Source organism: Pungitius pungitius, chromosome 19, assembly GCF_949316345.1.
Source record: "Pungitius pungitius chromosome 19, fPunPun2.1, whole genome shotgun sequence".
In the NCBI taxonomy this organism is placed as follows: Eukaryota; Metazoa; Chordata; class Actinopteri; order Perciformes; family Gasterosteidae; genus Pungitius; species Pungitius pungitius.
In genome coordinates, this window is record NC_084918.1 from 2,904,144 (window position 1) to 2,929,884 (window position 25,741).

At 46.0% G+C, this 25,741-nt stretch overlaps 4 protein-coding genes across 10 annotated transcripts; 2 read left to right on the plus strand and 2 right to left on the minus strand.

Moving 5' to 3' along the window:
- Positions 1–1,926: 1,926 nt before the first annotated feature.
- On the minus strand, positions 1,927–4,513 carry LOC119198457 (inositol monophosphatase 1-like). Its single transcript, XM_037455653.2, has 9 exons — positions 4,374–4,513; positions 3,546–3,644; positions 3,306–3,445; positions 3,094–3,198; positions 2,960–3,005; positions 2,773–2,881; positions 2,586–2,694; positions 2,268–2,419; positions 1,927–2,166 (listed from the first exon to the last, which is right to left on the minus strand). Exons 2-9 carry the CDS (start codon positions 3,606–3,608, stop codon positions 2,039–2,041), a joined length of 852 nt encoding a protein of 283 aa, XP_037311550.2. The 5' UTR covers positions 3,609–3,644; positions 4,374–4,513; the 3' UTR covers positions 1,927–2,038.
- LOC119198458 (inositol monophosphatase 1-like) lies at positions 4,446–11,113 on the minus strand. 3 transcript variants are annotated; one of them, XM_037455655.2, is made up of 9 exons: positions 10,465–10,597; positions 9,827–9,960; positions 9,501–9,605; positions 8,930–8,975; positions 8,614–8,722; positions 8,372–8,480; positions 7,817–7,968; positions 7,448–7,612; positions 4,446–4,572 (listed from the first exon to the last, which is right to left on the minus strand). In XM_037455655.2, the coding sequence occupies exons 1-8, from the start codon at positions 10,525–10,527 to the stop codon at positions 7,494–7,496; spliced, it is 837 nt and encodes a 278-aa protein (XP_037311552.2). In that variant the 5' UTR covers positions 10,528–10,597; the 3' UTR covers positions 4,446–4,572; positions 7,448–7,493. The 3 variants fall into 3 exon arrangements, with proteins under 3 accessions (XP_037311552.2, XP_062415208.1, XP_037311551.2); XM_062559224.1 differs by lacking the exon at positions 4,446–4,572 and adding an exon at positions 10,870–11,113 and having other exon boundaries at positions 6,976–7,612; XM_037455654.2 differs by lacking the exon at positions 4,446–4,572 and adding an exon at positions 10,814–11,113 and having other exon boundaries at positions 6,976–7,612.
- LOC119198456 (ADP-ribosyl cyclase/cyclic ADP-ribose hydrolase 1-like) lies at positions 10,502–16,034 on the plus strand. 5 transcript variants are annotated; one of them, XM_037455652.2, is made up of 13 exons: positions 10,502–10,627; positions 11,151–11,236; positions 12,023–12,054; positions 12,138–12,464; positions 13,440–13,522; positions 13,636–13,759; positions 13,826–13,949; positions 14,044–14,179; positions 14,288–14,370; positions 14,485–14,558; positions 14,650–14,742; positions 15,137–15,223; positions 15,314–16,034. In XM_037455652.2, exons 5-13 carry the CDS (start codon positions 13,495–13,497, stop codon positions 15,423–15,425), a joined length of 861 nt encoding a protein of 286 aa, XP_037311549.2. In that variant the 5' UTR covers positions 10,502–10,627; positions 11,151–11,236; positions 12,023–12,054; positions 12,138–12,464; positions 13,440–13,494; the 3' UTR covers positions 15,426–16,034. The 5 variants fall into 5 exon arrangements, with proteins under 5 accessions (XP_037311549.2, XP_062415207.1, XP_062415204.1 ...); XM_062559223.1 differs by having other exon boundaries at positions 15,300–15,404; XM_062559220.1 differs by lacking the exon at positions 12,023–12,054.
- Positions 16,035–16,594: 560 nt separating this feature from the next.
- LOC119198459 (ADP-ribosyl cyclase/cyclic ADP-ribose hydrolase 1-like) lies at positions 16,595–21,032 on the plus strand. Its single transcript, XM_037455657.2, has 8 exons — positions 16,595–16,828; positions 18,016–18,142; positions 18,271–18,406; positions 18,815–18,897; positions 20,151–20,224; positions 20,384–20,470; positions 20,552–20,635; positions 20,729–21,032. The coding sequence occupies exons 1-8, from the start codon at positions 16,647–16,649 to the stop codon at positions 20,784–20,786; spliced, it is 831 nt and encodes a 276-aa protein (XP_037311554.2). The 5' UTR covers positions 16,595–16,646; the 3' UTR covers positions 20,787–21,032.
- The last annotated feature ends 4,709 nt before the right edge of the window (positions 21,033–25,741 follow it).

The window sequence follows — 25,741 nt, forward strand, 5'->3', positions numbered from 1 at the left end:
AACCCTTAAAATGACCCGCGGCTTAATTTGGTAGAGATTGTGCCTGTTACAGTATTTGGCCAAGGACAATTTACCATTGATTCCGGGGAGCGAAAAAGCTCCGACAAGCAAGCAAATGATCGGAATAATGAAGCGAACGTGACGACGAGTCCTTAAACCTGCTGCGCAGCTGGTGGGTCGGCCATTGGGAAACCTGACAACCGACCAGATGTGAACACCGTTGAGAGCATTTCAATGGTCTTGTAGAAGCGTAACGGTCGTCCAGCCGAATGGGCGGTTCAATTCAAATTCAGTTTATTTATAGGAGGACCAGGACCTCCATACGTCATCGGCTCATTGATCGGCCTCCGCACCCCACATCACGCGATGTGTTATAAACCAATGTCTTTATTCCACACTGCCTCTAAAGGCTCAATTAGGCTTCAAATGATGACTTTGATATTCAAAATATGTAAAAAATATGATTTCTAATAGAATATAATCTAGACAAATAAAACAATTTATTCCTTTGCAATAGAATGATTGAGAGGTAAAAGATACATAAAGCACATACAGAAGTTACAGAATAAACATATTTAGTATGTAAATAAATTCACTTCTTAATAATGCATACATTAGGCCATTAGCCTTCTATTTAATTATGAGTTGTTCAAATGTGCTTGCATTAAAAAGGTTCAGAATAAGGATACAGAAATAGTTTAAATAAATATGCTAAATTATTTTTTCTGAAACGTGTGTGTGTGTGTGTGTGTGTGTGTGTGTGTGTGTGTGTGTGAGTGGTCCCCTGACCTCTGTGGCATTTACTGTATTGTCCTACAAGGCAAATTCCAGCCATCTGGTACCCTGGGCGAGCTCTGGCAAATGTTAAAACGTACTATATTTGCAACTGTCATCCGGCCCGGCTCTCGTGCGACACATCATCTCACGCCGTTCTCCTTACATGATGATGGAGAAAAAAGAAAAAAAGCTCCATATTTCACATCTGATGCTCAAAGTACTGACAGACAACAGCATCTCCATTAGAACGTCACACACACACACACACCACGCCAGTGGCAGATGTATAGTATCATAATTATACAAAGAAATTGCAGTTATTTATATTTCAAAGGCACTAGTTCACCCCCCCTCTCTGCCTCCTGCTGTTGTTGCTGCTGCTGTTGTTGTTCCTGCTGTTTGTGTTGTTGCTGCTGCTGGAGCTGCAGCTCTGCTCCTCCGTCGCTGGTAGTTTTCACTCTCAGCGCGCTCATCCACCTTTTCATTCTTCACGTGTGACCGATCTCGTAGCCAGCTCTTAATTTACTGGGAAAAATTAAGACAAAAAGAAGAAAAATAAAAGAAATGAGGAAAAATTTCAAAGGAAAAAAAAAAAAAAAGGGCATCATGTCTTGGGTGGGGTCGTTTATTTCCCTCATTGTTTGACTTAAAATGTTCTTCATGTGCCAAAATCCACGATATAAACTTCAAACAAATATTAAGTTCCATCACTAGTGTCAGATCCGGTCTGACTGCTGATGCATTACTGGCCTCTAGTGGCCATCGGGAGCACGAGCGCAATAAATAAACTAGATCCAATGCTGAAATAGAGGCTCTCGGGCAACAAGGTGAAGTTGTTCACTTCACCATCGACTCAGCTCAGCGCTAAAAGACCGTTGCCTCTAAAGACAATTATTAAACATTTAGCGCCACGCGAGACGCAGGGAGGAAAGATAAATTCAGTGATCCAGTCAAAACAAGCATCAGGGTCACAGCAGCTTCTCCAGCGAACCGTTGGGGGACTTTAAATTGGGCCGAAATGAAGCACCAAAAAACGTGCACGGATCCCTTGTGGTGGATTTCAGAAGTGGGGAAAAAAACCAAAAGGATATTTGTGCAAAAAGAGCCGGTGGGCCAGAGACAGAAGACAAAAAAAAAAAACGACTGAAATGAAATGAATTCCTTTATTTTAATAATGTGCAGCCAGTGAAACACCCAGTATGCAAATAATTAAAAAAAAAGAAAATCTTTATTCAGGACAGAAAGCGTTGCTCCTGTTTGCTCATTTCTTCTGCACCGGAGCGTCGTCCCTCACAACGGGGAACAGTTCGATCTCCTTGATGATCCTCCGAGCGATAACGTCGTTGTTGGCTGACATCATCCTTCGAGACATCAGATCGAAGGGTCCCCCTGGATGGTCAAATAAGAGCTTTTAATAAAAAGGGTTTCCCCCCCACCAACAAACATCCCTTGATATTTTTCGGGGGGGGGGGGTTCTCTTTCTTACGCACCGTCCACATCCAGGACGAGTCCTCCGGCTTCCTGGACGATAACCGCTCCGGCAGCAATGTCCCAGCAGTGGATCCCGATCTCGAAGAAGGCCTCCACCGCCCCCGACGCCACCAGGCACATGTTAGTGGCAGCTGTGCCCGACCCCCGCAGCCTGTCAGGACGCAGGTATTTATTATTTAGTTAAAGGAAGAAGAAGATATTTGGCAACCATATTTAAAACTATGTAACTAATTCATTAACCACTGAGGGCGTGGCTATCTGATGATTGACAGGTCCAGGAGGCGAGAGCGGTAAAATGTTGCCGGGGGCGCACTGACCCGTGCACTGGGATGCGGAGGATCTTCTGCATGGTGGAGAAGATCTTGGTCACTTTCTCTATGCTGCGGTCGGTTCCGTGCTCCGAGATGATGATGGACTTGTGGATATCTTCAACGGCAGAAAAGGCAAAAGGTTACAGGTGTGACAGCGGGACACACACACACACACACACACACGCCGTGTCACCTTTTACATCGGACACCTGGATCTGTTCATCGTCGCAGAACGCTCCCTGGCCCTTCCTCGCTTTGTACATTTTGTCTTCCAAGCAGCTGTACACCACACCGAACTCCAGCTGAAAAGAAAGACCGACCTTTGACCTCGCACATCTGGATGAAGCGCTTCGGAAAGACTGCCGATGGATTTGACGTACCTGCTTATTGACGGCAAAAGCGATGGACACGGCGACGAAGGGGAATCTGTGGGGAGGAGCGTCCTGGTTACGTTCTTTATCTTACATTCCCGCCAATGGATCCACCCTAAAACCCTGCACATCTGCCCTCTCACCCATGCACAAAGTTGGTGGTGCCGTCGACGGGGTCTATGATCCACGTGGGCTTATCGGTCAAGATACACGCCTCCCCCTTTGAGACGGACTCTTCTCCGATGAAACTGCAGCACGGAAAGAACCGGTGACAGATATCAATAAATGCACCAAACAGATCAAAGATGTGTGTATGTGTGTGTGTGTGTTGGGGGCGGGGGGGGGGGTGACTTACCAGTGTGTGCCATCTCCGAATTGCTCCTTCAGAGACCCGATGATGATCTTCTCCACCCTCTCGTCGGTCTTGGTGACGAGGTCCACGGCGGAGCTCTTCGTCTGGATCTTTATTTCCTCCTCCCCGGCTTTCCTGATGACCTGAACAAAGAGTAGAAGAGTAAGGGGGTAGGGGGGGGGGGGTTCTTCCAAGGTATCAGAGCCAACGGACTCCCAGTCATGTCGGGCTCCTCCTACGTACCGCTCCAGCTGCTCTTGCCACCTGGACAGCGAAGTCATAGGCCGTCTGCCACGGGTCCGCCATCACGGGTGCACGGGGGGGGTCTTTGCTGAGGAGAACCTGTGGAGGGAGGAAAGCTTGAAAAAGTGCAGCTAGGACTCACGTTTATCATTCATTAGAAACACGATACACTTTTGAAAAGCGTGTTGAAAAATGTGTTGATAATGACAACCGTTGCTGAGGACCCACAATGCAATGCTTCTAGTCCTGCGTGCTTAGCACGAAAGAGTTGGGCAACACTTCCCTGCATCTTGTTGTCCTGCTCGGTAACAAACCACCACCAGGGGGCGCACCCAGGTTTCACGTTTTGAAATGTAAAGAGACGGTAAATTGATGGAGGAATTAAATGCACTCAATTTCCTGCGTATTACATGCGATAAATTTAAAAAGAAAATACTTTACTTTGAAATTCGTTTTACATATTTAAACATGATTTAAAGATTAGTTGCGGTGTCAATGGTGGGGGTAAAAGTACTAATACTGCAGCGTGAAAATACTCTGTTTAAAAGACCCACTTTTGAAACCACATTTGAGTAAAAGTAAGACATTTATCAAGAAAATTAAGTACTGAGCAGTCAGTGTCTTACTATATTACTGCTGAATGCGTCATATTCCAATATCTGTGATATCTGGTTTTTTTACTGGCTGGAAAAAAGATGAAAGCAAAGAAAGTTACCCAATATCACAACATGCAGTGAGGTAGAAGCTTTGAGTGGCATGCAATGACAGATATTGCACTACAAAACATATACACAGGTATCATTGGAAAAAAGGGAACGTAAACCTGACCTTGTGAAGAAAAGGTGGACCAGCTGTCAGTAGCTCCAGGGTAACAGTGCTCAGTCCTGAGATGAACTCCGCCTTAAGTCGGAGAGATTAAGCAACTTCTTTTTTGCGTTGACTGGCGTGACACAATGGGGGAAAAGTACCAGCACCGCCCTCCTGCAGGAGACCGACCCAAAGGAAGAAGCGCGCTGCGAGGGCCGACCTGCAACAACACGACGACGTGTGGAAAAATTTCACCGGGTGTTTTCGGGACAACACACCCTGCCGCACACTTCCTTTGGCCACATGCGCACGCGTTAAAGCGGACCAGATTTGATGAGGAGAAAACAAAAAAACCTTGTAAATGCCACTTGTACACTTCATGACACTTTCACAGCTATTGTGCTTTCCCTTTACGTCCTTTCTTGGTGCCCCCGCTGGTGGAAAATAACTTGAAACGGTCTCCTGGTGAGTCAACGCCCGAATGCCCGGGTTACGTAAATGCATTCTCCTGCTCGGGGGGGGGGGTGAGGGGGACAATAAGGAGCCATTGCTAATATCAAACAGCAATGCTCTGAGACCAATTAAAAGAAGCATTTTTCACCAAACAGTTTGATTTGCTGCCACAGATAAAAGTGGATTTGCAACTGTGAAATGCAAGTAGACCGCTCTTCACTTGAGTCCTCGTGGCGCTTCCCTTCGAACACGCCGGAAGTCGCCGGAGGCCAAACCTTGCGGTAAGACAAGACCGTTGAATCACCTGTCGACGTGCCGACGACCTGGAACCCGAGGAGACGCCGGCTTCCTGCAGAGCTCGCTAACGGCAGCCGTCATTATTATATCATGTATTTGAGAGGCCTTTTGAGAGTTGCTGTGAATGTAACCAAATTCTGAAATCTGTATTAAAAAAAAAAAAAATAATAATCCGGGGCTGGTTCAGACACCTTAGTCACCGCCACACCTTGCATAACTCTACTTTATGTGTTATAATAGGTCCAGCGGTTGGCTCTTCTGCGTTGGCACAGAGGGGGGACGAGCACCGACGCGTGCATCCTTCCTCTTGTCCTCTTTCGCTCTTTGATCGCCGCCCGATAACAGCGGGCAAACACCGGCCTCCTCCTGCGGGCCCACGGGCCGCCAAAAACCAGCCCGTGGGACTCGTCCGCATCGGCGCGCGTGGTAAAAGTTTGGGTTTTTGAGCCGCCGCCGCCGTGCACTAAAAATGGCAAAACCGATGGGAGACATGCGGAGGGAAGCGATGGGACGAGCAGAAACAAATACATGAGTCCCGCTGTCCCGCCGGCAGGTTCGTAATGAATAATTAATCCGGGGATGACGGATGCTTTGGAACGTTTTGGTTCCCCCGGAATCACAGCTGTGTTCGAGGGCCCGCCGAAGGTCAGCGGTACAGAGCTGAGAGACGAGCATGTCGTTTCCTGTCTGGAGTCCTTCACACCCCACCGCCCGCCCCCCCCCCCCCCCCGCGTGACTTCAGGAGGTTGTGAAACGATGAAAGATGAGAAGTCACCAAAGTGACTGATCAGATTGCTATGGCAACCAAACATTTAACCAAAAAAGAGGAACTTTTAGCGACCTGCCGGTGCCCACAGTCTGGGGGGGGGGGGGAGACGAAGCACGTGGAACACAAACGTCGATCTAAGAGCTCTACAGATGTCTAACCCAAAACTGGGGGAACAGTTGCGGCGTGTAGCAACACAGCCACGTCGTAAAGAACGAACACACACACACACACACACACACACACACACACACACACACACACACACACAAACTGAGGAAGCGGCAACGCGAGCAGGTGTTGATGCGAAGGTGGAGTCGACAGGAGCACGTTGCTTTCGGCTGGCTGAGTCGATTACGCCTGAGCCCCCTCCCCCCCCCCCCTGCTGCAGACTAACACGGACCGTTGAGTCCTCGGGAGGGCCCCCCCCCCTCCCCCTCCCCCTCCAGCAGTACAGGACACGAGTTTGCTCAAGGAAAGTGGTTAGTTATCTGCCAACGCAAGGTGGAAAAAAGAAGAAGGGGGGTGGGGGGGGGGGTCAGTCGGCCGCTTTGCAGGTGCAGTTTTTCTGCAGCGCTGAATGAAATGGCAGCAGAGAATGCCACAGAATGGCTGTAAATGCTTTCATCTCTCCACTAGATCACGGCGGATGAAGCAACATGAAGAAAGCAGGAGACTCTCTTCATGTTCTCCGCTTTATAGGTTTCAGAAACAAGGAGGCAGTTCATCGGTTTTCTGAGTCGGAGCAAATAAGGACGTCTACTTGAGGTCAGAATGTCGGCGAGGTGTTCAGGAGCCTTGCTGGAGATTCAATAGAGAACTTTTCCATCTCCACCAGTGGTGCCGGATAATTTAAGAAGCTTTTGTTTTGTGTCGGTGAATCAGTTTTGGCAGATTTTCTGGAATCGTTTCTTCTAGTCGAAGAAATTCAGCGTTTTTGTGCACAAGCGCCCGGTGCTCAGGTTTTTACTCCTTTCGCTAATGTCTAGTCTTCGGTTTACGAGCAGAGCCGACATGTGGATTCATGCCGACAGCTGTCGCAGCGCGGCTTTAATGACATGCATTTATCCGTCTGCGGTGTGTCACAAAGAGGCGGGGCCTCGCACGAGGTATTTATAGTCCTCTTTATTCGCTCCATCCAGTCGGCGTGTTGCGGCCCGAGAAGAAGTTACACAATAAAGTCATTAAAAGTACAGGTTGTTGGACCAACTTCTGATTTACGTAAAGATACATGTGTTTTGTTTATGCACTTTTGCACTAAAGTGTGCACGTTGTGTTGTCGTGGAATGTGGATAAACATGCAGCACAAAGCTGTGCATAAGCAATAATATCTGTTCAACTGAAGACATTTACACTAAAATACATACAATAACGCCGTGAAGAGGAATTGTTCCAGGAATGAATATAGATGACAGGAAATGTCAAAACACAGGCAGTATTAGCAAACACAATTGTAAACTAAATAGACTAAAAAGTCTAAATGTGTGAGAGGCAGAATGTGGAAACACAACAGGGACTTCTACAGAAAGCAGAGAGAAGTCTCAAGTCCCGTCGGAGGACTTTAAGTTCATGGTTTTACCTCTTGAGGCCTAATCGTGACTCGCTAAAACACAGAAGCGAGCGCGCTACCCCTCCGCGTCGTCCCTGCCGACGTGCAGCTCGGTGACCCGCTCGGCGATGCGCTCTGCGACGGCTCTGCTGCTGCCGACGATCAGCCTCCGAGACATCAGATCAAAGGGTCCCCCTGCAGGAGAGACGTGCAGAGGGGAACGTCACCTCCGCCGCCAAACCAGCCGGTCGCTCTTTTGCCATCGATGTGCACCGCTTTGATTTGGATTGTTACATATCGTTTGATCCCAAAGAGGACGAAGCGTCTAAAGAGGCCTCCAATGTTTAAAAAAAAGGAGGTTTTCACTCTTTTCGCCGCGCTTCCCGAGCGGTGCCTCACCCGAAATGTCCATGACGACTCCCCCGGCCTCGGTAACCACCGCCGCCCCTCCGGCCATGTCCCAGCAGTGGATGCCCATGTGGTAGTAAGCGTCGGCCGACCCGCACGCCACCAGACACATGTTGACGGCCGCGCTGCCCGGCGAGCGGATGCTGAGGACACAGGTGGGATTCGTGGGATCATTGCTTGGTTAGGTGTTTAATTGCTTCCGAAGACGCGGCATCGTTGCCGATTGGCGCCGCGTCGCGTGCTTCGCACATCAGGCGACTGGAGGCGGGGGGGGGGGGGGTCGTCCCCTCCGTGAAGTGCTTTCAAATGTAAAAATAAACACTGCTGCTTCACATTAAAAAGCGTGATTCACAGGTGAAACATGTGGGGGGGGGGGGGCTTTATTGTGCAACATTGATTGATAGTGGATCACGCTTTTATCTTTAGATATACTTTGAGTAACGGAGCTCACTGCTGCTGTGTGGAGAAACATCTCATTGCATGTTCTTCTGTCAGTAGACCACGCGGCAGCGCCGTGTGTGTGTGTGTGTGTGTGTGTGTGTTTACCCGTGCACGGGGATGGTGAGGATGCTCTCGACGTTGGCCAACATCGCTTGGAAACGTTCGGGATCCTTGTTGAAGTTCATCTCCGTGAGCACCAGGGACTGGCTGATATCTTCGATGACACGGAAAAGCACCAGTAAGCACCAGTTGAGTGCACCGAAAGAAACACCGGAGCGCACCTCGTTGACTTTAGCTCCACCTGGTGGACTTGTGGAGAACCACAACACGCGATGTCCAGCGTTTACCTTCCTGTCCGGACACCTTGATGGGGTCTCCGTTGCAGAACGCCCCCTTCCCTTTCCGCGCCGTGTACATCTTGTCCTCGATGCAGCTGTAGACGACCCCGAACTCGATCTGAGGGCGAGAGGCAGCACAGGAGAACCCGCTGGGATTGAATGCGGCGTTGAGGGGGGGTGGGGGGGCTGAGAATAGAACCGCAGAAAGCTGCTACTCATCAGGAACTCCCTGGGTCACTGAGGTAATGAGTATCTTATGGTTCCATCTAATTAAGATGTTACGGTGTCAAAAGAAAACGCTTGACTCGCAAACAGTGACGCGTACCTCTTTCTTCACGGTGAAGCCGATGGACACGGACACAAAAGGGAACCTGCATGAAAGGAATTTTTAATACAAGAAAAAACATTCCCTTTAATGAACTCCCTTCGGGGTTTAAGCTCGGAGGATTCAATTTCTATTATCTGTTCAGTTTCATCTACATTGTCTAATTATCCCTGACGGAGAGGACAATCCGAGAGAGAACCCAATTAAAAGATAAAAAGAGATAGGAGATAAACTCAATCCAGTGCCCGATCAGGCTTCTTAATGGCTTGTATAAGGCTTAATGTACAGCGAGCGGGTCGTTACTGCATAATGAACCCAGGGTTCAGATGGTAAGCCGGTTCCCCGCCATAAGATACTTTAATACAATACAGGAATCAAACTATCTTTGAGGATTTAAAAACTTTTCTGCTGTTTAAAAGAATATTGCATCCCTCGCAGTGGGTACCGTAGCCATGGCAACCGCACCACACCGCAGTGGCTTGAAGGGGAGGCGGCGCACGGTGAAAGCCTGCCGTTGACCAATCAGGAGTCGAGTATTCGACAAATCACTGCCGTCGCCGGGAGGCGGTACCTGTGAACAAAGTTGGTGGTGCCATCGATCGGGTCGATGATCCAGGTGGGATCGTCCGTCAGAACGCTGGGAGCACCTGCCGCCACCGACTCCTCGCCGATGAAGCTTGGCGTCAGAAAGAAAATAAACTTTGGATGCAGCGTTGGTCGTATTATTGCACTTATTGTCTATTAATAAAGACACTGAGCGTATTTAGTCATGAACTTTTTTAGTGTGGAAAAATAAAATGTGAAGAAGAGATGAATGGACCAAACTTTAAGGGATAAAGAGATACAGAAAAAAAAACTCCCCCCCCCCCCCCCCCTCGTGTCCCTGTGGTCATTTACCGGTGAGCGGGGTACTTCTCCTTGATGGAGGAGATGATGAGCTGTTCCACTCTCTGGTCCGTCTCGGTCACCAGGTCCACTGGCGAGCTCTTCTGCATGACGGCGATGTCCTTCTGCAGCGCCTCGCGGATCATCTGGCAGCGACAGCGAGATAAAAACCCAGCATTTTAGCGCCTGCTGCTGCAGTCACGTGTGCCACGTGTGACGTGTCAAGAGATGATCACAAATGTCTTTCATGGTAACTTAACATAACATTACTCTTATTACGCTTCCTTACTTAGTGTAAACCCTTATTTTTGATCTAAGAAATGCTTTCTCTTGTCTTGTTTTGTCCATTGTAGTTTTCGCAGTGTATTTGGGAAGCTGCGTGACGAGGCGGCTGTAATGTATGGGTTGAATCAAAGTGAAAACACATCTCCTTACTATCTTTTGACACATTTTAAGTGAACGTTCTGACCATCACTTGAGACGCTTGGACACCTGTCTGACCTCAAAGGGCTATATGTGAATATTGAAACATCAAGTGATCTTCTCGGATCTCATTTGATCACATCCTGCAAAGTCCCTTCTGCCATGACACAGATACAAGTGGACTCTACTCCCACAAAGTGACAGCAAGGGGAGGGTTCTTCATTCACCTTGCCAGCCTGTTTGGTGACTTCCACACACAGATCCAAACACTCCTGCCAAGGGTCACTCATGTTGATTCGCGGGACGAGGAGCCGGAGGACTCGATATTCCCGGATAATGACGGATTAAAACGCGTGTTTCCTGTCGAGGGGGATGAAAGCCACGCGCGGGGTTAGTTCACGACGAGCAGCTGCAGACACATCTGTCTGTAGATAAAAAGAAAAGCGAGACGAGTGGAAAGAGTCAAGTTAGCTGAATACGCGCTCCGTGTTAGCTGGCTTTTAAACTAATACAGTTAAAGCGTCATCACTTCAAACGTAACGTAACGGCGTTAAGCTTCGTAACGTCTTAACTTACGTGTTAATAAACGACAGTTGCGAGTGGCTCGATGAACTAAAGCTAACCCGACCCACCTTCACACGGGATTCACTTCTCTGCGGACTTTTAGCTAGCTCGTGGAGGGGCGGGACCGTGGGTGTGTCTCCCGCTCTCATTGGTTGAAAAAGATTCAACCGGAAGAACAATCGCTGTTTTCATTGGCTGGAATGCTGTCATTTCTCCATCCGTACACTGCGCTGAACAGCAGGCCTAAAAGTCGGCGTGGAGTAAATCAGCTGTCTTACCCTTTTTTGTCCAGGAGGTGGCAGCAGCAGGTCGCATGCATAGATTTAATAGGATGCTTTTATTGTTGCAGGTTTGGACACTTAAGAAAATCAATGTTAAAGCCGGTTTCCCTAAAACTTAATATACAACTTTGCATACGACTCTGGAACTATAAAGGTACTTTTTTCACTTAATATTTTTGTTTGTGTCTGTATGCATCTTTCATGGTAAAAATACTACATTGTTTTCGATATTCCGGTGTTGAACTTCCTTTTGATTGAGTTAATAAACCACAAACTTCCGGCAAGAAACACATCTACACACATCCTACTGTACTGTTCATTCTGATGAAGTACATTGTAGTACCATTATGGCCCATTTTCCCGAAGCTACACTGCATTTTGTTGATGGCGCAGTGACAAATGTTTGAGAAGAGTAATCACACCTTGTCTTGCTTTTCTTTTAGGCTATATTTGGTTATTAACCTCACGCTAACAAGGCCATTCGCTTTTAAACAAAAGGGCACCATATAAAGCTACAGATTTACCCTCAGGCAGACTTTATCATCAGCAGTCGAGAGGACTGGCATCATTTAGGCATCTTAAATCAGACCCATCTTCAAACTCAGTCCAGATTTCAACAAAATACTAACAATGACAAAAAGGATATTGTGACGGCATGTGGAAGTTCCTAGTAAGTGTCCGCATGATGACTCACAACCCCATCACACACATTGACTTACACGCTGACAATCACGCATGATATTCATTCATTCATTCAAACCTTTGGTCAAGCATAAGAAATCACTGAGGTTGCTTTTATTCTGAGGGACCAACAAAATCCAAAGAAAAAAGGAAATTCCCAGAAGCTTTATGCTTTCCATGAAAAGTGTGATGAATGAATGAAAATGACTCTGTAGTTGATGCATATGAACGTATAAACACATGAATCATGTTCTCCTAGAACGAATAACCTGTGGAAGAACTCAAAATGAGGTAAAAGCATCTAAATGCATTGTCAAACACATTCATTCATATTGCTTCTTGGAATAAAGTTGATGATAAAGATCATTTTTCAGGGCTTCCAATTCATGAAGACAGCCACAAATTCTTCCTCCAGCCCTTCACACAATGACCCGGAGAACAGCGCACACTCTGTGTGGGAGGATTCTTATTGGGGCCATAACGGGAGTCATGAGGATCTACTTTTTGCGACAGGAAGCTGTAAAAAAAAAAAAAAAAAAGAGAAAAAAGAAGCAACATCTCATCAGGCTGTGTCTCTCGCTCACGTCAACCATCACCCCCGGGGACGAAGGGACACATCAGAACCGGACTCGATCTTTGCACAAATGTGACCTTTGGGTCGAGACCCTCACCCCAAGTTGACCTTCTGCGCGGGAACAAAGGTGAGCATTTACCTCCACGTTTTCCTGTGATGCCACAGGAAAACGTGGGAGTGGGAGTGTGTGCAGAGCTTCTCACGTACTGTTATTAGAAACCAATCTCCTTGGAAGGTCTTATTGTTTTTCAGAAGGTCGGACATACTTTACTGCGTAAAGATCCCCCGGAGGAACTCCCGCCTTGGGAGGAAAAACGTGGGAAGAGCATTTTGCAAATTTTCTAAAGCAAATGTCAGTCAACTATGCAGCGTAATCACACCTTTGGAGTTCCTGAAAGAGTGTCTGTCATCACTGCCAACTAAACTTTGCTGTGGTTATGTCAGAAACGGGCGCTGCAGGTACCAGAAGGGAGGACTCAAATGCGGGACTTTCAAATAAGTGTTCTTTAATTAATCCAAAACAGGCACATGTGCACAAACCACCACAATGACGCAACAAGGGACATCAGGCACAAAGGGTTTAAATTACGCGAGGGAGGTGCAGGTGATTGGACACAGGTGGAAACAATTAGACAATCACAGGACAAGGCAGGAAGTGAAGCCAACCCAGGGACACAAGAGACATGAAAGTACAAGATAAGACAGGAAGAGGAACCAAACCGTGACAGGTTGTGCACAATAGAGGGGACTTCAGCGATGCCTTCCAGGCTAAATGCGTTGTCAACACATTCATTCATATTATATTGCATCTTGGAATGAAGTTGATGGTACTGATAAAGATCATTTTTCAGGGCTTCCAATTTATAAAGACAGCCAGAAACCAATCTCCTTGGAAGGTCTTATTGTTTTGCAGAAGGTCGGCCATACTGTACTGCGTAAAAATACCCCGGAGGGACTCCCGCCTTGGGAGGAAAGAACGTGGGAAGAACATTTAGCTAATTTTCTAAAGTAAATGTCAGTCAACTATGCAGCGTAATCACACCCTGTGAGTTCCTGAGAAAGTGTCATGTCGCCTGATGTTTGCTGTGGTTGTGATCAATAGACGGGACTTCAGCGTGTGGCGACAAGAGGCCGATGCCTTCCGGCGTCACGCTGCAATGGGCTCCTTTCAAACATCTGTTTTCGGCAAGTCTCCTTGTCCCACTCCTCCTTTTTGATTTAACCTGCACACATTGGGTTGAGATGTTTTCAATCCCCCCCCCCCCCCCCTCCTCCCGTCTTTGTGTCCACTCTCAAAGGGTTTTTCATTAGCCAGCTGTGCATCGGTCAACTGAGAGCACATCTGGGCACCACGGCCAACATTAGGCCCATTGTGGTTGGTCGGTGCTACAATTACATCACTCTGGTCACCCCCAGCTTGAGGTAACGTACGCTGCACCAGGACTTATGTTTATTACAATATTAAACCTGACAGCCCTCTGTGCGTAGGGTTGACTGTGAGGACATCTGGAGACGGTTCGAGGAGTCGGTCGTCCTTCGGTCGTCCTTCAACGCGACGGTGGATTACCATCAGATGTTTGACGCCGTTCCTCAGACGTGGCCTTGTAACAGGGTGAGAAAAGCTGTCAAATCGAACGTTCATCACTCGCAGATGCTCCTTTAGATGACCCCTTTGGGTGCCTTCGCCCCCCCGGCCTTGTGTCTAGTGTCTCTTCTGGAGTCAAACCAGGAACCTAATGCACAGCTACACGGCCGTGGAGCGTCACTTCTGGACCTTGGAGGACACGCTGGTCGGCTTCATGTTCAACGAGCTGGTCTGGTGCGGACGGGAGAAACGCTCCGGTACTGCGTTCGTAACGAGAAGTCAAAAATGTGGATATCGTCATGTTGGGGGGCCGGGGGGGGGGGGGACACTTGTTTTTGACTAAAAGCTGTGAATTCGACACGCAGGTTTTGATTTCGGATCTTGTCCCCCTTGGGCTCCGAGTAGACGTCACCCAGTGTACTCCCTGTGGAGGCAAGCCTCGCAGAACGTGAGCTCACGATCGTTCGCATGCGACACGCCGCTCCAAACATGTACCTGTGTCGTCATTTCTCACCCCCTGACGTCTCCCCCCCCCCCCCCCCCCCCCCAACGTTATTGCTAGTTCGCGGAAATGGCATGCGGCAACGTCACCGTGTTGCTGAATGGGTCGATTTCCAACGCCTTCAATAGGCAAAGGTAGAGAAACACATTAAGAAGCGACTGTTTTATCAAAGCTGTTTGGTGAAAATGGATGAATTGTATATCGTATTTTTGTATAAACCCACAGCATGTTTGGAAGTGTGGAACTGGACGGGCTGGACCCATGCAGAGTGGACTATGTCCACATAAGAGTGGTGACCAATCTAGAGGGACCTTTCACGTGAGCATAAAAACAGCTGTTATGCCAATTTCACTTATATCATACATGTAAGGTGTGTAACTGATGAGTTACTTATATATCATTTCATGTCTGCTTCTCTGACCCGCTGAGAAGAGCCTCCAAAGGACTTTTGACTGCAAACATGACAGATGTTTGAAAGTTTAAAACACCACACATTTCTTGGGATTATGAGATCATATTTCCTGCTAAGTCACTTGTTGCCAGAAAGAGGAAAAACTTAAACAGATGGTTTTCTTCATGGCTTAGAGCTGATCTATAAACAATACAATTAATATATATTATTATCAACCTTTGTTATTGCCATTAGTTCCAGCTCTACAAAACGTAACATTTAAATCAACAGTTCAAGGTCCCATTGGTTCCTCTTCCGTAGAGAATCCTGTAGTAAAGGATCCATTGCAGACTTGATCCAGATCCTGCGGTCCAGAGGCTTCCGCTGGACCTGCACACTCAACGACGAGTAGGTGACCTCCATGGAAACACAAGTGTCTTCCCACTAACATACGTTACTGATGTGTAGACCTGATGTAATGCAGATGTTTGTCCTCAGGACCCTGATGAACCTTCAGTGTGTCCAGAACCCCGAGCAGGCCTCCTGTCAGCGATGTGCGAGCGGCTTCTCGCGTGGGACGGAACCACCCACGGACCCGTGTGGCTGTTAAAACCGATGGGAGGACGAAAATGAGTGTTTCGGTTTGTCCCATCGTTCCCTTCACGGGATTCCACTTCATCGTGGGATCAAGTCAGAAAACTGATCTGTTTTCGATGATGGGATCAGTTAGTCCTGACTATGTCAAGATATAGTTACAGATTTATGCTTGTGATGTTTTCGTTTTCTTCAAATCGGTGTGTGATTAAATCTGATCACATGTTTTGCATCGACGGAGGTTCATTTTGCTGCAGCATCATCATGTTGTCTGCTTTTATGGGTTAAAAGGTCAAGAGGCACCTTAAGTGGGGAAGAGTTACGAGTTGCAAGGGCGTTGCTCGGTGAGCTCTCACACACACACACACACACACACTCCGTCACCGTCCGGTACGCTGCAGCCACGGCCGAGGACGAGAGCCGGCTGGTATTTCTTGTATTTCTTGTTTTCAAATTGTGTGTTTTACTGTCGCACCTTGTTTAACGTTCTTGGTAATAAAACGGTTTCGGATTTATTATTTTAACCTCTGCTCATACAATACAAGTATTATTCAGAAGGTGAAGAGTTGAAAGAACAAGAGCAGAAACCACGAGGTCAGGTGAGGTCAGGTGAGGTGAGGTTAGGTGAGGTGAGGTGTGGTCCAAAATGAATTCACGCTGCACCATGTTCATTAAGTTTACCATTGGTGGAAAAAAGTAAATGTTTGTAAATCATTCACAAATTAAAAAATACTTTTTATTATAAAGACTTTGACTTTGAACTCCTTTAAAAACATAATGGAACAGATGTATAAAAAGTCTAATGAATTAATAATTATATTATTATTATTATGGGACCTAATGAGTGGGGAAGAGTATGTATTTTATTTAAATATTAAATATGAGGTTTTCGAGGACATTTCTTACTAAAGTAAAGATAACATGCACAATGCACAACACTGACAATAACTCTTCTGTATTGTCGGTGTATAGTTAATGTTAATATATGATAATACAAATGCGGCATTAAAAACCCGAACCTGCAAAGAAGCTTAAAATCCGTTTGTTGGAGTAAAGAAAAACATCCGCTCCGCCTCGAGGGATTCCTGTTTGGGAGCCTTGCGTGGCTACGGGCACAACGCACGCGCTCAGCAAGTGCACCAGCCTCCCCCCCCCCCCCCCCCCCCATCCCCTGTAAATAGAAGCGCGGCCCCGCGCGACGTCTCACTGACAGCAAACAGCTGCTCCATCGGGTCCGATGGAGTGCGCGGGGTCCGGTGCGGCGGAGAAGATCCGCAGGAGGCGCCGCCTGGTCGCCTGCGCGGTGGCGGTCCTGGTGGCGGTGTGCGTCGTGGTCGCCGTGGCGGTGCCTCTGTCGCTGCGGCGCGATACGCGCACGTTTAAGGACACGTTCGTGGCGAGGTGCGAGGGCTTCAAAGGGTGAGTAGTTTAATACTTCACGCGCATGTAGCTGTCAGTGTCAAATAAACCACGCGTCCCTGAGACGTCAGAACAAGTAAGGATTCTTAGGTTAAGGCCGGCTGGTCCATAGAATGTAATATATGTATTTATATATTATATAAATATTAAACATACATTTTATAGTCAATATATATATATATATATGTTTTTTTGTTGTTGTTTTTTTAAACTTGGAATGTACCGAGCAATATTTGTAAATTCATCTGTGCAAAATATTTGCTTTTCCCTCCGTCGGTCACAGCTGAGCTCGGGCCAGCTCTCAAAAGGCGGGTCTAAGAAGCAGTTTAGCCCAATCACTGATAAAGATAGATGAGGGACTTCTAATATTATTTTGGCGTCCTAAATTGCATTCAGCTTGGGGCCAGCCCCTCCCGACAGAATTCAGTCCAGGTTCAGTCGCCTTGTGAAGCACGTGGTTTAAAAAACAAAAACAAAGCTCCTTCAATAAAATCCTCCCCATCAGAACCAAACGATGCTTGTTCATCATATCTAAAGCATATTGACTTGATCACAGTCAATACGACAACATCAGGAGGGGCGGACGAAGTAATCATTGATCAGGAGAGCAAGCAAAGCAAAAGCCTCTGGACTCCAGCATTTAGCTGCTGTCTCGGTGCCAGAGGCTCTTATCACCCGTCGTTTTCTGGTGTGTGTGAATCACTACATGGCAGCGCTGCTCACAACGGCACAAGCACACATGCCAACTCATCAGTATTTCTGCACTGTAATCTGTTATCAGACGTATCAGACGACCTGCTTTTGGCGCATAAGATACAAAAGAAACACGGTAATTCTCTATCAGGAAATTAACAGGATTAAAGCAGCTAAGTGGGTAAAATGCACAAATGAATAGTACAGAAAAATAGTTATAAATAGCAGTAATTAAATTAAAAACAAGAATCCACAATAAGTGAAATAGTTTATATGCAGAAATATGAAATTACAGGGGCTGGTATTGTACATAGAGAAACACCTATGTGGAGCATAGCTATTGTGCAGCCACATAAAGCAAACAAACCGCACTTGAAAACACACAGAGGCCACCTGCGCGTTAACACTCGCCTCCATTATGCAACTACCCCATGAAAACACTTTAACCTTCCCCCAACACAAAGACGCTGAGACATTCCTGCTGTACTCTCCAGATACGACTGTGAGAAGATCTGGGGCGTGTTTGAGCAGGCCTACGTGGGACGGGACCCTTGTGACGTTCCCGTGGGCGCCTACGGGCCTCTGCTCGTCGCCGTGCCCTTCCCGCCCGCGTGCAACCGGGTAAACGCCGCTCGTCACGCGCACGCCGCCGTCTCTCGACCAATGCAGCACCATTAGGTTCAACACCTGTGCGTTTCTGTTTTTTTTTGCGGGTCTGTGGGGGTCGGGGGGGGGGGGGGGGGGGTTAGATGATGTTCTGGAGCAAAACGAAGGACGTGGTCCATGACTTCACTGAGAAGAGAGACTGCTTCGTGACGGTGGAGGACACCCTGCTGGGGTCGGTGCTGGACGGGCAGACCTGGTGCGGAAAGGAGGGCAGCAGCGGTGAGACGCTTCGTCGGTGCAGACGACATCATCGCAGACTTTAGTGTTATCGACTAAGAAAATAGATAAAGAGCTTTTTTTTCATGCCGTTGGGACTGCAAAAGCTCCCAATAAAACCCAAGGTCCTAAAAGGGGGGAAAAGAACAAATGTCACAGTTGTAGTTGGTACAATAGTTTTCTAAAAAGTTCCGCTTCCAGCAGTGCTTTCCGCAAGAAGCACCTCCATCATACAAGTTTCCTCAAAGACAAACATAACACATTTAGAGAAATCGTGAAAGAAAAAATGTACACATTTCTGAACAGAATTCGAAGTTTTGAGTCTCTTGTCGTCCGTCTCCGTGTGTGGCGTCTCCTGTTTTCTTTTATTCAAGTGAACATAAGTGTCCACCTTTGTGCTTGTTTCCATAGAAACGTTCACTACCGACTGCCCAGGATGGACCCAATGCGAGAACAACACCGTCCGCTCCTTCTGGACCGGAGCCTCCGCCGCTGTAAGTCATCAACAAGGACTCTCTGCTCCTGGTCGGGGGGGTGTAACGCACACGTGGAGATTGGGAAGAGGGCGGAGGAGAGGAATGGGTCAGTCGGCCCGCTTCCTCATCAATGAGGCTTTGTGCCGGTCTCCGTGGAGACACACGGCGGAGCTCTCTCCTGTCCACCAGAACCAACACACACACACACACACACACACACACACACACACACACACACACACACACACACACACACACACACACACACACACACACAGGTTTCGGTATGTCTGGGTCTCATTCTGTGATAAAACCACTAACACAAAGCAACGAAAAACACACAGATTTAATCTAAAAGAGCCAAATGTTTGGGTTTAAATTGTTTGTTGAGACTAAAACTAGTGAATATTGACATGAATCCTAATGCTTCCTAACAAACAACTAAAGTTCACTCTTTTTTTAAAATTGAGCGGCGAAGTTTTTCAGCGTTGTCGTTTCTGCTGCCTCCGGCTGGCCAAAGACAACAGTTCAGCATAACGATGGTTATGCAATTCAGGAGGTTTGGTGCCAACAATGATAAGAGATAAATAACCATTGAGGTTTCATCCCTATATGCTTTTACAGTAGATCCAAGTATGTTAAAAATGCAACTTGGTCAGCACTAAATGAGGAAGCATTGCATGTGTGTGTAAAATAGTTCAACTTTGGCCTACAGTGTATATTTTAAAGGCCAAATAATATTTGCCACTAAATCCTACAGAGTGTTTACTTTAAGAGTATTTTATTTTGAAAATCAGTTCCTCGGCTATCCATGTTAGAGGTGAAAGGTCACGAGTCGGCTTGGAATGCCTCACTGTTCACCTACTCGTTATCTCCTCTGGAAATTCCTACGAAACAACCTCGTTGTTTTCCAAACTGTCCCCAGACAGGAAATCAGAGTCGGAGCAGCTTCGTCTCCTTCAGAGTGAAAACTCGGGTTGGATCATTTCAAACCACAAAATCACTAAATACCTTCATTGAAAACGTTTAGTTCACCTGATGAGATTCCTTCTGAACAACACACATTGTATAATAAGTATTATAAGTATTACCAGAGCAGACGGTTTAAATAGACTGGGAAGGTGCAGGTGATTGGACACGGGGGACAATCACCCACACGAGAAAACACCAGGGCAGGAAGTGAAGTTAACCCAGGCGCACGAGAGGCAGGAAACTACAAAATAAAACAGGAAACAACCCCGCGGCGTGACTGAAGTCGTCCTGGTGCTCAGTTTGCAGAAGCCGCCTGCGGCGACGCCACGGTGATGCTCAACGGGACCCTCGCCACGCCATTCAGTTCTTCAAGGTACGGTGCTGGAAATAAAACAGAATTAGGAAAAAAGCTGGAATGATATTTAATGTCCCATAACAAAGCATTTCAAAATAATAAAAAGCCACACTGCTGAGCAAGTCATTTCTTTTACATCCCCTCCTGTGTTGTGGTTGTTGTTGTTGTTGTCGTCAGTGTGTTTGCGAGCATCGAGGTGCCGCGGTTCCGCTCCCCCAAGGTGAAAAGCCTGAAGGTGGTCCTGGTCACACAGAAGAACTCGGCGTAAGATTTTTAAGCTCTTCTCGAACCCGAGTCGCGTCCCTCGTCGACCCTAAAGTCCCGTTTTCACTGCTCCCTCTTCAGGACAAACTGTGGCAACGAGTCTCTGAAGGACTTGCAGAAGCAGCTGGATCGAGGAATTACGTACGACTGCACCGAAGTGCCTGAGTACGTGTTTGTGTGAGAGGACGTCTCCACGTGTCCAGTGTGTGGACCCCATGTGACCCCCCCCCCCCCACCCCTCTCTTTGTCTCTCTGCAGGGCTCAGATCCTCGACTGCAGCTCCCACCCAGAGAAGCCCTGCGGAGCCTGTTGGTGAACTAAACACCAGATTAAAACAAGGCGCCATAACAACCAGTAAAAAATGAAGCGATGTGCCGGAAATTATTTTTGTACCCAGGCCAGTTTGACTTATTGTGAAATGTTTTGTACCCCTCTTACCTTTTGTATAACATGAAAAAACTTTTTTTTTTTTTTACATTTTGTTACTAAATCTGAAGAGTTGCCTGGTGAATGAACATTAAAAATGTCTTTTAATAAAATGTTGCAATGCAATCATGTAAAATTGTCTTCAGCTTCTAATGATTGTTTATGTGAAGCATATTTTTAAGAGTTGAAAGAACAGGAGCAGACAAGTAAAGAAATCTCAAAGTCAGCTGAGGTGGGAATGGTCCAAAATAAGTGATTTGATCATTGAAATGAGTAAAAAGACATTATTCACTAATTAGGGTGTGCAATAAATAAACAAAGACGTATTATTGCATAGAAGAAACTGCATTACTTGAACTGCTTTAAAAGAAAATATAAAATATAATGGAACAGATGTATAAAAAGTCCAATTAATTAATTATTATTATCATAATATATATAAGCTAAATACATACGCTAAGGAACTCTCCCCGGAAATGGATGGATGGATAACTTTATTAATCCATGATAGAAATGTAATCACCATAGTGGAAAAATACAATAAAGTCAATGATGAGAATAGAATGGTAACAGGTGCAAATAATGCAATAATGATGAGAGTCAGTTAAATGTTTATGTTAATATTTGCAGTAAGTAAGCATTCTAAGATTCAGTTATTAGGGTACATCTAAGTATGCATGACATATTGCAGTCCAACAGGACTTTAAGGTCATTTCCCTGAAAAGCTTGCATTGCCATAGAATGAGCTTTAATGAGCTCCGTCAATAAACGGGTCCATTGTCCATTGTGTCTGCATCATATCGAAAGTAGATATTGACTTACAATCAATAAGGCAACATCAGGAGGCCGGTGGAGTAATCATAAATCGGAAGATCAAACAAAGCTGTAGACTCAATCGACGCTTATACTTCAGCAGCTAAATGGGTATAATGCACCAAGAAATAGTTTTAAAAATGTAGAAAGCAGCATAAAAATGGAAGCATCCACTGAGTGACAGTGCATATGCACAGAAAAATCACATGAAATTGCTCCTTGACCATTGATATACGGTTCATTGTAAGTGGCTAGATGCTCTGTGAGCTTATGAACCGATAAATGGTGTGCCTGAGATAAACAGATGTCAAAGAGGATTCATGGAGCAGGATCTGGGTATTTTCCCAAGGAACAAGTTTTATTGCCCATAGGGCAAGCAACGTTCCTTTTTCATCTCCTTCAATCATGAATGACAATCTCTCTCAAAGGGAGACCATGTTCCCATTTATTTCATCAGATAGTCTTCCTCTCTTTTGGCCTCCACACACTCTGCCTCATCACATCGACCTGTCTTCTGTGATCCATATTTCCAAACAAAATCAGTTCCAAGCCATCGCCTTTCACTGAAACATGGGAATTAGAGTAAAGCAGCTGGGTCTGATTTGAGCTGAAATTGCAATTAGCTTGGACTGATTATTCTTTGATTTTAGACTTTCTACATTTCAAAATGATTACTACAGAAAAAATGTGTCATCATTCTGATTTTAATGTGCTTTTATCAGTTTTTAAAAGCAGTGTGTTAGCATATGAAAAATATCCTGCAAATGTACAGTTTCTTGCAGTTTGTGGAGTTGAACGACAAAAGTGTTTGTGGATTTTGAAAGATGTGGTAATGCATTGAAAGTATTTAGTGCATTTAGTGAATTGAATGCATTTAATGCATTGAATGCATTTTGTCTGAAAGCAATGAAAAATGATTCACAGTTAGGTCCGTGTACACTTGTGTGTGGCTGAATGTGTGAAGAGTTTTGAAAGTGTTGGTTTGAGTATTGAACAATGCTTGTTAGCAATTGAAAAATCAGTTTAGTGGAGTAAATGGTACATTGTTTGCCGCTGAAATGTATATTGCAGGTGCAATACAAGTATACCTCAAAGAAATGTATTATCTATGTAGATCAGGGTTTATGGCGTGCCTATACGTCAGGTTAGTAATAAATCAATGAACACGGTTTCGCACCTCACTTCGAGCAGCTCCACTTCGAACAGATTTCTGATTGGAGCCTGCATTCTCCACGGGCCCAACGCACGCGCTCAGCCCCTGAGAACTGGAACGGAGAGGAAGGGAGCCATTTGGTTTGTCATCGCCGGCGTCGCCACCGCTGTGGTTCTGCTGATCACCGTGCCGCTCTGTGTGTACTATTTGTGGCCCTTTAACAAGACGTTCATCGCGGGGTGCGAGAAGTTCAAGGGGTGAGCTTTTTAAAACTTCACGTGCATCGGACCGTGTCAAATAAACTGTGACTGAGATGAAGTTAGTTTGGGATACAGTTTAAGATATGTTAAATATTTGCAGTAAGTAAGAATACTAGGATTCAGTGTTAGGGTCTATATAAGTGTGCATGAAACATTGCAGTCTAACGGGGCTAAAAGGTCCTTTCTGTGGAGAGTTCCTAAGCTTGCATCAGAAGGGCAGGTGACAGGTTTTTTATTATATTTTCCTTCCCATTCATACCAATCAGGGTGAGTTGTTTCTGGATGAAAAAATGGATGGATAACTTTATTATTTCCAGATAGAAATGTAATCACCAAATCGAAAAAATACATTGAAATGCAATAAAAGTCAATGATGAAATAGAATAAAATTGTAACAGGTGCAAAGACTAAAGATTTCAGTGAAAGGGACAGAATTCAGTCCAGATTCCCGTGTCACACCAGGCTCTTTAAAGGAGCAGAGTGGCACACCGTCAATACCGGGACGCACCTGTTGTGCCTAATGAGATGCACCATTAGACACAACATAGAACATGAACAAAACCAATAAAACCGCTTCTGCAAAAAAACATCAACCACAACAGCAGATAATCAGACAATCTTCACAGGACGCTCTACGAGCCCTTGGACTGTGAGAAGATCTGGGGCGTGTTTGAGCAGGCCTACGAGGGACGGGACTCTTGTGACGTTCCCGTGGAAGCCTACGGGCCTTTGTTTGCCGCCGTGCCCTTCCCCCTCAAATGCAACCAGGTAAACGCCGCTCATCACCTGCATGCTGCCGCCTCTCGACCAGTAGGTTCAACACCTGTGCGTTTCTGGTTTTTTTTTGGGGGGGGGGGGGGGGTTTAGATGATGTCCTGGAGCAAAACGAAGGCTGTGGTCCATGACTTCACTGAGAAGAGCGACTGTTACGTGACGGTGGAGGACACCTTGCTGGGGTCGGTGCTGGACGGACAGAGCTGGTGCGGATACATGGGCAGCAGCGGTGAGACGCTTCCTTTGTGCAAATTTTAGTGTTTTGTTACAAGATGAATGCGCAAAAGGTTAGGATATCTTAAAAATGTTTTAACCGACAAACTAATTTAAAAAGGCCTTTCGTGAAGTTGGGATTGAAAAAGTTCCCCATGTAGCAGTTACAGTTCTACACTGTAAAAACAACTTTTGGAGGGTAATAATTATAACCCATGCAAATCGATTAAATTAGTCAGCAAACAAATGTATTATTATGGGTAACTTCCACCTACACTACGTATTTTAAACTGGAGCCTAATGGAATAGCAGCTTACCCTCCCTGATTAGGTAATGGTAAATGAGTCATTTTATTTTTATAGTGTAGGAGGTAAAATATCATGCTGGTAGTGAGAGCATCTTCACCTTTGTAGTAAAAGCACACAAAATATTTTAAAAATGGACAGTGGTTTCTGCAAGATGCATCTGAATCTGTTCCTTCTTTAAATAATAATACAAATAGAAATAATAACAATCCCTTCACCCAAGTCAAACATAACACATGGTGAGAAATGGTGAAACACAAAACGTACACACAATTTCCCGAGCAGTGTTTAATTCTTAAAGATATATATAAGTAATTCTCTTAATGTCCGTCTCAGTGTGTGACGTCTCAGGGCTCCTGTTTTCTTTTATTCAAGTGAACATTGGTGTCGACTCTGTGCTTGTTGCTATAGGAACGTAAACTAACGGCTGCCCAGGAAGGAACCAATGTGAGAAGAACGCCGTTGACTCCTTCTGGTACGGAGCCTCCGCTGCTGTAAGTCAACAACAAGGACTCTCTGCTTCTGGCAACAACACGACAAATTCTATAACAAGTATTTACCAGAACAGATGGACTCGTTTCAGTGGATCTGCTCATGTTCACTGCTGCGTGAATCACAAATGTCTTAATAAACACTGTAAAAGAAGTCGTCCGAGGTGCATTTCCTCTAAAGTCGTCCTCGTGCTCAGTTTGCAGAAGCCGCCTGTGGCAACGTCACAGTGATGCTCAACGGGGCTGAGGCCACGCCATTCGATTCTTCAAGGTACGGTGCTCTGCTCCTCCTTCTGCCCAATAAAACACTGTTGCTGTTAGTAGTCGTTCCTTTGAGATTGATGAGATTGATTTTGTTACATATGGTTACATATGGTATGCCTGGTTTTCATAAATTGAGTTACTGAAATATGGTTTTGTTTTAAAATCGGATAATAATTATCATAACTTTACCAAATGCTTTAATAGAAACTTCAGCAGGAAATAAAGTCACACTCCTGAGTATTTTAATTCCATGAAACATGTGCAAGTCATTTTATTTGATCCCCCATGTTGTTGTCTCTCACTTTTGTCTTTTGTCCTCGCTATCAGTGCGTTTGCGAGATTCGAGTTGCCGCGGTTGCGCTCACCCAGGGTGCAAAGCCTGACGGTCGTTCTGGTCACAACAACGAACGTGGTGTAAGATTTCCGCCCCCTCGTCTCCTTCGTCCTTTTTGATTTTCAAAACCGAATGTGATGAGTCATTAGTCGACCCTAAAGTCACGTTTTCTGTTCCCTCTTCAGGACAAACTGTAAGGACGCGTCTTTGATGGACTTGCAGAGGAATCTGGGGGCAG

What these genes read in the sequence shown, in the direction of transcription:
- LOC119198458 (XM_037455655.2), bottom strand. Translation starts at nt 10,527, where the DNA reads ATGAGTGACCCTTGGCAGGAGTGTTTGGATCTGTGTGTGGAAGTCACC. An exon ending in GCTTCACCGTGAAGAAAGAG is followed by an intron (nt 8,723 to 8,929) that starts GTACGCGTCACT and finishes TCTCGCCCTCAG; the next exon opens with ATCGAGTTCGGGGTCGTCTA. An exon ending in AGTCGTCATGGACATTTCGG is followed by an intron (nt 7,613 to 7,816) that starts GTGAGGCACCGC and finishes TCTCTCCTGCAG; the next exon opens with GGGGACCCTTTGATCTGATG.
- LOC119198457 (XM_037455653.2), bottom strand. Translation starts at nt 3,608, where the DNA reads ATGGCGGACCCGTGGCAGACGGCCTATGACTTCGCTGTCCAGGTGGCA. An exon ending in TGGCAAGAGCAGCTGGAGCG is followed by an intron (nt 3,446 to 3,545) that starts GTACGTAGGAGG and finishes CTCTTTGTTCAG; the next exon opens with GTCATCAGGAAAGCCGGGGA. An exon ending in ACTCGTCCTGGATGTGGACG is followed by an intron (nt 2,167 to 2,267) that starts GTGCGTAAGAAA and finishes TTGACCATCCAG; the next exon opens with GGGGACCCTTCGATCTGATG.
- LOC119198459 (XM_037455657.2), top strand. Translation starts at nt 16,647, where the DNA reads ATGGAGTGCGCGGGGTCCGGTGCGGCGGAGAAGATCCGCAGGAGGCGC. An exon ending in CGGAAAGGAGGGCAGCAGCG is followed by an intron (nt 18,407 to 18,814) that starts GTGAGACGCTTC and finishes TTGTTTCCATAG; the next exon opens with AAACGTTCACTACCGACTGC. An exon ending in GACTGCACCGAAGTGCCTGA is followed by an intron (nt 20,636 to 20,728) that starts GTACGTGTTTGT and finishes GTCTCTCTGCAG; the next exon opens with GGCTCAGATCCTCGACTGCA.
- LOC119198456 (XM_037455652.2), top strand. Translation starts at nt 13,495, where the DNA reads ATGGGCTCCTTTCAAACATCTGTTTTCG. An exon ending in CTTTCAAACATCTGTTTTCG is followed by an intron (nt 13,523 to 13,635) that starts GCAAGTCTCCTT and finishes CCACTCTCAAAG; the next exon opens with GGTTTTTCATTAGCCAGCTG. An exon ending in CTGGTCACCCCCAGCTTGAG is followed by an intron (nt 13,760 to 13,825) that starts GTAACGTACGCT and finishes CTCTGTGCGTAG; the next exon opens with GGTTGACTGTGAGGACATCT.